Source organism: Entelurus aequoreus, linkage group LG04, assembly GCF_033978785.1.
Source record: "Entelurus aequoreus isolate RoL-2023_Sb linkage group LG04, RoL_Eaeq_v1.1, whole genome shotgun sequence".
Lineage (NCBI taxonomy): Eukaryota > Metazoa > Chordata > Actinopteri > Syngnathiformes > Syngnathidae > Entelurus > Entelurus aequoreus.
Genome location: NC_084734.1, coordinates 30,956,197 through 30,965,125, shown reverse-complemented (window position 1 = coordinate 30,965,125; position 8,929 = coordinate 30,956,197). Strand labels below are relative to the sequence as shown.

At 41.7% G+C, this 8,929-nt stretch overlaps 1 protein-coding gene across 4 annotated transcripts in view; it reads right to left on the bottom strand.

Annotated features, from left to right (window-relative positions):
* Nucleotides 1-8,929, bottom strand: part of utrn (utrophin) — a 393,845-nt gene that overhangs the window by 226,255 nt on the left and 158,661 nt on the right. For all 4 annotated transcript variants that reach the window (XM_062044584.1, XM_062044587.1, XM_062044585.1 and 1 more), the window contains 3 exons: nt 1,234-1,386; nt 1,057-1,158; nt 749-869 (listed from right to left, as the gene is read on the bottom strand). In XM_062044584.1, coding sequence (XP_061900568.1) covers nt 749-869; nt 1,057-1,158; nt 1,234-1,386 — 376 coding nt within the window. The remainder of the gene's footprint in view (nt 1-748; nt 870-1,056; nt 1,159-1,233; nt 1,387-8,929) is intronic.

Below are 8,929 nucleotides of genomic sequence, written 5' to 3'. Positions count from 1 at the left end.
TGTACAGTATGTGTGCTTGGGTCCTATTTTTAGGAACACTGATACAAAACCTCACAATAATGTCTAATTAAAAGCTAAAAACGTTATGACAGACCGCCTTAGAAAACGGAATGGAATTTTTAATTTTTTTACTGAATGAGACACCCAGCATATACATGAAAATATAGAATGTAGGATGTACAATATCAACTATGAACGATAGAACACTGAATATTGACAACATATAATTGTCACACCTCCTCTCGATCGACATATTTTACAAACAAGTGAAACGCAACAAAACTGCCACAAACACAGCGAAATATGAGCACGAAGGGTAAAAAAAAAAAACACCTACAGACTGATATATCACTAAGCTTTAGAACTTTGTTGTAAAAATCTCCCCACCCTCACTGCTTGGTGTCTCGTCTGAGCTGCTGTGACCTAGATTACCATAGTAACTAATTAGATTACCATAGTAACTAGTATATCATGCAAAAGCACAGATTCCAACCATTGAAATACTTTGTGTAGTTCAAGACTTATGATAATTTGAAAACATCACTGCACATCATGATGGCAGCTACAGTTTCAGTTTTAAAAATCTAAAAAAAAATGTTTGGGGAATGTCCGGCGGGCCAGATTGAAAATATTAACGGGCCGCATGCCGCCCCCGGGCCTTAATTTTCCCAGGTCTGTTCTATTATGAAATGTATTATTTTCAATGGAAAAATGTGTTTTGGAATCCATTGTATTTGAATCTGTTTACCAAGCTGCTGGCGCTGGACACCGGATTGGCGCTGCATCCACGGAGAGACATGCACTTGGAGAGACTCCCTCAGCCGACAATCCAGGACCTTCCAGTCGCCCGCCAGCTGCTCCACCTTACTCTGCATGCATCGGAGGCACACACGCCATGAAACATTCAGAGTGTGAAACAAGGCGACAGCGTTTAATAAAACAGCCAATTAAGCTTCAATCAGTTCCAGGAAAGAAAATGACCAGGCACGGCAGCAATATTGTGTAATTACACAGTGTTCTGAGTTTTAGGGGAGCTTATTGAATAAATCATGCAACCTTTTCATGAGGCGACAGCTGCTGTCGTCGCTGTAGCTCAATGGAGTGGGCCAACAGGTCTTCTAGGTCGGCCTTTCGGTCTTTCATTGAGATCTCCAAAGCCTACAACAAGTTTAAAAACACATCATTGCCTCAGGGTGTGGTGTTAAGACTGCATTTGGAAGGCGTGGAAAGTACCTGAGCTTGACCAGGACTCAGGCCTCGGTTTTCGATGGTCTGGTGCGTGATGACCACCCAGTCGGTCAATCTACTCATTTTATCCTTGAAGTGCGCGTGACTCTGCAGGTTACCCTCCACTTGGCCCACTTGGTCCAACAACTCATGCGTTACCTACAGGGAGCAAAATAACAATATGTGAATATACGTACAGAGATTCTTTCACAAATACCTAGAAATCAAATCAAATCAAATCAACTTTATTTATAAAGCACATTTAAAATTGACCACAGGGGTAGCCAAAGTGCTGTACAATGGGCAGGTTAAAAGCTAATACGAGAACCGAGCCAACACAACACAAACAGAACACGATAAAAAATAAATAAATAAAATAAATAAAACATAAAAACATAAAAACCGGTTCAGAGCAGGTGTATTATGGGGTGCCATTGCAGGATGGATATCACTCAGTGTTAAAAGCCATGGAATAAAAGTATGTTTTTAAGAGAGATTTAAAAACAGGAAGAGAGGAGGCTTGTCTAACACTCAGAGGTAGGTCGTTCCAGAGCTTGGGAGCAGCAGTGGCGAAAGCTCTGTCACCTCTAAGCTTCAGCCTTGTGTCAGGGACCGTCAGTAGCAGCTGATCGGCTGATCTTAGGGATCGGGTGGGGAAATGCATAATTGTAGTATCCTACCAGGCTTCTTCCAATTATTTAAATGTATACCATAAATCAGGGGTCACCAACGCGGTGCCCGTGGGCACCAGGTAGCCCGTAAGGACCAGATGAGTAGCCCGCCGGCCTGTTCTAAAAATAGCTCAAATAGCAGCACTTACCTGTGAGCTGCCTCTATTTTTTTAATTTTATTTATTTACTACCAAGCTGGTCTCGCTTTGCCTGACATTTTTAATTCTAAGAGAGACAAAACACAAATAGAATTTGAAAATCCAAGAAAATATTTTATAGACTTGGTCTTCACTTGTTTAAATAAATTCATTAATTTTTTTACTTTGCTTCTTATAACTTTCAGAAAGACAATTTTAGAGGAAAAAATACAACCTTAAAAATTATCTTAGGATTTTTAAACACATATACCTTTTTACCTTTTAAATTCCTTCCTCTTCTTTCCTGACAATTTAAATCAATGTTCAAGTATTTTTTTATCGTAAAGAATAATAAAAACATTTTAATTAAATTCTTCATTTTAGCTTCTGTTTTTTCGACGAAGAATATTTGTGAAATATTTCTTCAAACTTATTATGATTAAAATTCAAAAAAAATTATTCTGGCAAATCTAGAAAATCTGTAGAATCAAATTTAAATCTTATTTCAAAGTCTTTTGAATTTCTTTTAGAATGTTTGTTCTGGAAAATCTAGAAGAAATAATGATTTGTCTTTGTTAGAAATATAGCTTGGTCCAATTTGTTATATATTCTAACAAAGTGTAGATTGGATTTTAACCTATTTAAAACATGTCATCAAAATTCTAAAATTAATCTTAATCAGGAAAAATTACTAATGATGTTCCATAAATTATTTTTTTAAGTTTTTCTCTTCTTTTTTTTCGGTTGAATTTTGAATTTTATTTATTTTATTTTTTTTGCAAATATTTTTATTGAATTTTACAGTTAAAATCACATTTAACAGTCATACTTTGGTCAGGTTAGGTTGAATTTTGAATTTTAAAGAGTCGAAATTGAAGATAAACTATGTTTCAAAATTTAATTGTCATTTTTTTTCATGTTTTCTCCTCTTTTAAACCGTTCAATTAAGTGTAAATATCATTAATTATTAATAATAACATAGAGTTAAAGGTAAATTGAGCAAATTGGCTATTTCTGGCAATTTATTTAAGTGTGTATCAAACTGGTAGCCCTTCGCATTAATCAGTACCCAAGAAGTAGCTCTTGGTTTCAAAAAGGTTGGTGACCCCTGCCATAAATGCTCTAATTGGAGGGGCCTTTATTCACCTAAACCGGAGGTCAACAACCCGCGTCTCTTTAGCGGCGCCCTGGTGGCTCCATGGAGCTTTTTCAAAAATGTATGGAAATGGAAAAAAAATGGGGTGAAAAATATATTTTTTGTGGTAATATGGTTTCTGTAGGAGGACAAACATGACACAAACCTTCCTAGTTGTTAGAAAGCCCACTGTGTAATAGGTTTGTGTTTATGCTTCACTGATGAGAGCATTTGGCAAGTGCCATATTGTCCTACTAATTTCAGCGGCCCTCGAACTCACCGTTGTGTGGACTGAGACTCAACAGTTTCTTAATGTGTATAACTTTCTCCAACGCTGCCACAGAAAGACGTGTTTGATGTTACTCCTTTTTTGTCTCATGTTGTCCACCAAAAGTTCTATACTGTGTGTGAATGCACAAAGGTGAGCTTTGTTGATGTTTTTGACTTGTTGGAGTGCTAATCAAGCATATTTTCTCAGTGCATGACTGCAAGCGAATCGATGCTAACATGCTATTTAGGCTAGCTGTATGTACATATTACATCATTATGCCTCGTTTGTAGGTATATTTCAGCTCATTTAATTTCCTTTACTTATGTCTTCTGTATATTTAGTTTATTATTCCATATTTCATGACACATTATCTGTATGTAATGATAGTTGTTTGTGTGCCATGTTGTTCCAGACCACAGCAAACGTTACCCAGCTTGCAAAGATTGTAATACCATTAGAAGAAGACAGCCTGCAGTTTCCTTTAATTTAGACACACACATCTATACCTTTGGCCATTCTAATTTCCAGGAGTTATCTCACACTCTGAGAAGTTTTAGTAATGTTTTCCAATGTTGTAAAAATATGTAGAATAAATATTAAATTTCAACATTTATGTCAACGAAGATTTGTGTGAGCCTGCGACACATAGTCATTTTGATAGTAGGCTAACATAACTAATATAGACACTTAAATCATGTGTTGTCTTCATTATAAGTCTTTTCATTTTTTGCGGCTCCAGACCGATTACTTTCTAGTATTTTTGGTCCAATATGGCTCTTTCAACATTTTGGGTTGCCGACCCCTGACCTAAACTCTTGACCCCTGGCATAAACACTCTACGCGGTTGTTTAGGGTTACAACCACTACGGGGACACATGATTAAGGCGACCAGTGATTTCAGTAGCTGATCATCTACATGGTCGTCTGCTTGTTCTACTTTGATTGACTAAATTATCTCATGGATAAAATCTTACTTTATCTCTGCTAACTCATGCTGAGTTATTGCGGTCCGAGCAGCGGAGAAAGTCCCGCAAGGGCAATACAGAGCACCACAAGGGTCCTATTAAATTGCTGTGTTTTTTCTACTAAACAACCTTGGATGCCTTTTTGAGGCCCTCAAGATGCACAAAAAGTCCCCCGTCAGAAAAATATTATATTTTTGGGGTCCCGAAATTTTTGGTGGTGGGTCGGGGCATTGGGAAGGATGTGACCACAAGGGTCATGGGTGCCGGCCGATTCACGTAAAACCCCAACGGTGCTCGCAGTTTTAATTATATTGCATCTCCTCCTCTAAGTATTGTGGGTGTTCTGATGATTAGTATATATTCCTTCTAAGTCTATAACAAGATCTGATAGCTCAGTTACAGCTCTTTTTATTACCAAATATGTGTTATATGTGTTTTATGTTGCACGATTGCACCAAGAAAAATTCTTAGTATGTGAACCCGTTCTCAAACAATGGCAATAAAACTATTCTGATTCTGATTCTGCAGAATTATTCTGTTCACTTAAAGGGGAACTATTATGCAAAACTAACTTTTCTTCCTTATTAGTACCTTTTTTGTGTATTTGGGATCCGAATAAGTCCCAAAAGTTTGAAATAAAATATACATTTTATAAAAGAATGTTGCCTTCCTAGAATCCTAGAACCCGTTGGTGGACACCGGCGGTGAGGGATGCCGTCAAGCTGAAGAAGGAGTCCTATCGGGTACGGACAGGTACCGACAGGTCAAGCGGTGTGCGGCTTCGGCGGTCGCGGAGGCAAAAACTCTGACATGGGAGGAGTTCGGGGAAGCCATGGAAAACGACTTCCGGACGGCTTCGAAGTGATTCTGGACCACCACCCGCCGCCTCAGGAAGGGGAAGCAGTGCACTATCAACACCGTGTATGGGGAGGATGGTGTTCTGCTGACCTCGACTGCGGATGTTGTGGATCGGTGGAGGGAATACTTCGAAGACCTCCTCAATCCCACCAACACGTCTTCCTATGAGGAAGCAGTGCCTGGGGAATCTGTGGTGGGCTCTCCTATTTCTGGGGCTGAGGTTGCTGAGGTAGTTAAAAAGCTCCTCGGTGGCAAGGCCCCAGGGGTGGATGAGATCCGCCCGGAGTTCCTTAAGGCTCTGGATGCTGTGGGGCTGTCTTGGTTGACAAGACTCTGCAGCATCGCGTGGACATCGGGGGCGGTACCTCTGGATTGGCAGACCGGGGTGGTGGTTCCTCTCTTTAAGAAGGGGAACCGGAGGGTGTGTTCTAACTATCGTGGGATCACACTCCTCAGCCTTCCCGGTAAGGTCTATTCAGGTGTGCTGGAGAGGAGGCTACGCCGGATAGCCGAACCTCGGATTCAGGAGGAACAGTGTGGTTTTCGTCCTGGTCGTAGAACTGTGGACCAGCTCTATACTCTCGGCAGGGTCCTTGAGGGTGCATGGGAGTTTGCCCAACCAGTCTACATGTGTTTTGTGGACTTGGAGAAGGCATTCGACCGTGTCCTTCGGGAAGTCCTGTGGGGAGTGCTCAGAGAGTATGGGGTATCGGACTGTCTGATTGTGGCGGTCCGCTCCCTGTATGATCAGTGTCAGAGCTTGGTCCGCATTGCCAGCAGTAAGTCGGACACGTTTCCAGTGAGGGTTGGACTCTGCCAAGGCTGCCCTTTGTCACCGATTCTGTTCATAACTTTTATGGACAGAATTTCTAGGCGCAGTCAAGGCGTTGAGGGGATCTGGTTTGGTGGCTGCAGGATTAGGTCTCTTCTTTTTGCAGATGATGTGGTCCTGATGGCTTCATCTTGCCAGGATCTTCAGCTCTCGCTGGATCGGTTCGCAGCTGAGTGTGAAGCGACTGGGATGAGAATCAGCACCTCCAAGTCCGAATCCATGGTTCTCGCCCGGAAAAGGGTGGAGTGCCATCTCCGGGTTGCGGAGGAGACCCTGCCCCAAGTGGAGGAGTTGAAGTACCTCGGAGTCTTGTTCACGAGTGAGGGAAGAGTGGATCGTGAGATCAACAGGCGCGGTGCGGCGTCTTCAGTAATGCGGACGCTGTATCGATCCGTTGTGGTGAAGAAGGAGCTTAGCCGGAAGGCAAAGCTCTCAATTTACCGGTCGATCTACGTTCCCATCCTCACCTATGGTCATGAGCTTTGGGTTATGACCGAAAGGACAAGATCACGGGTACAAGCGGCCGAAATGAGTTTCCTCCGCCGGGTGGCGGGGCTTTCCCTTAGAGATAGGGTGAGAAGCTCTGCCATCCGGGGGGAGCTCAAAGTAAAGCCGCTGCTCCTCCACATGGAGAGGAGCCAGATGAGGTGGTTCGGGCATCTGGTCAGGATGCCACCCGAACGCCTCCCTAGGGAGGTGTTTAGGGCACGTCCGACCGGTAGGAGGCCACGGGGAAGACCCAGGACACGTTGGGAAGACTATGTCTCCCGGCTGGCCTGGGAACGCCTCGGGATGCCCCGGGAGGAGCTGGACGAAGTGGCTGGGGAGAGGGAAGTCTGGGCTTCCCTGCTTAAGCTGCTGCCCCCGCGACTCGACCTTGGATAAGCGGAAGAAGATGGATGGATGGAATGTTGCCTTCCCCCATTCTCCCTCCAAAGGAGCCGTTTGGAGTTCACGCAATATGTGTAACGTTTTTCCAATTGGTGATGTCAGCCGATATCTCCATATAAGGTAGAGATTTACCCGAAGTGCTTTGCGCAAGTCCGCTATTGTAGTCTGACATAGGGCTGAGCGATAGGGCCTTTTTTTAATATCTCAATATTTTTAGGCCAAGTCACGATACACAAAATATATCTCGAAATTTTGCATTAGCCTTGAATGAACACTTGATGCATATAATCACAGCAGTATGATGATTCTATGTGTCTACATTAAAACATTCTTGTTCATACTGCATTAATATATGCTCTTTTTAAACATTCATGCAAAGAGGGAAATCAAAACTAAGTCAATTGACCAAAACTGTATTTATTAAACAGTTATTAAGCAGTGGCACAAACATTCATGTCATTTCAAAACAGAAAGTGCAAGATTGTCAGAGACATTTTAAAACAAGCTATTAGTGCACTTTTGTGCATGTCACTAAGATGACATATTAAAACAACACTAAATTAAAGTGCACTTTTTGTACAGAATGCCACTGTAATAGTTTAAAACAAATAAAGTGCACTTTTGTGCATGATGTCACTAAGATGACATATCAAAACAACACTAAATTAAAGTGCACTTTTTGTACAGAATGCCACTGTAATAGTTTAAAACAAATAAAGTGCACTTTTGTGCATGATGTCACTAAGATGACATATCAAAACAACACTAAATTAAAGTGCACTTTTTGTACAGAACGCCACTACAATAGTTTAAAACAAAGTGAACTTTTGTGCATGATGTCACTGAGATGACATATCAAAACAACACTAAATTAAAGTTCACTTTTTGTACAGAACGCCACTACAATAGTTTAAAACAAATAAAGTGAATTTTTGTGCATGATGTCACACAAGATATTTCAATAAGTGCCAAATAAAAATGAGCTGCATAGTAGGAAATCAAATCCTTCGCTATGTGGTAGGTTCCTGCGGACGTTATATCATTTTGTTGTTGACTATTTTTTTCATACGGTGTTTATGTGGAAATGGTTGAAGTTCGGTGCCACGGCATTTGGTGTGGCACCGAACGGAGATGTTGAAATGCGGAGTTTCAAGCACTCCTTATTTTCTAGCGGGTGACTTTTCAAATGATGCCACAAATTAGCATTAATGCTACTTTTTGTAGCAACGTTTTTGCCCCACAGTTGACAAATTACGGTTGTCTGTTCGACATATTCCCGCTTGAAGCCAAACCACCGCCAGACGATGTTTTTCTTGGGAATGAATTCTTCTTCCTTCATTTGTTACCAGATTCGCACCTTCTCTCTCTCGTATTACCACTCGCACCACAGCTAACGTTATCATGTCGCTACCTCTCTGCTCCGCGAAGGCGTATACGTATGTGACGTATGTAAGAAGGTGCGCTTGTTTAAGTCTCTGTGAGAAGGAGAGACAAGAAAGAGTGAGGGGAGCCTGTAGTGTAATGCTCGCACCTAAAAGCAACTGCGTGAGAACGTATACTCGAATATCACGATATAGTCATTTTCTATATCGCACAGAGACAAACCCGCGATATATCGAGTATATCCATATATCGCCCAGCACTAGTCTGACAATATAGTCAATAAGTTCCTTCTTTTTCTCTATCCTCTTGTTGTGGGGCAGACTGGCTCGTGCATGCACATGCATGCTAAAATCCTCCGCTGTTGCCATTTCTAATACAAAATAGTGTATAGTTCTAAATTACCGTAATTTCCGGACTATAAGCCGCTACTTTTTCCCCTCGTTCTGGTCCCTGCGGCTTATACAAGGGTGCGGCTTATTTACGGCCTGTTCTTCTCCGACACCGACGAAGAGGATTTCGGTGGTTTTAGTACGCAGGAGGAAGACGATGACATAATGAT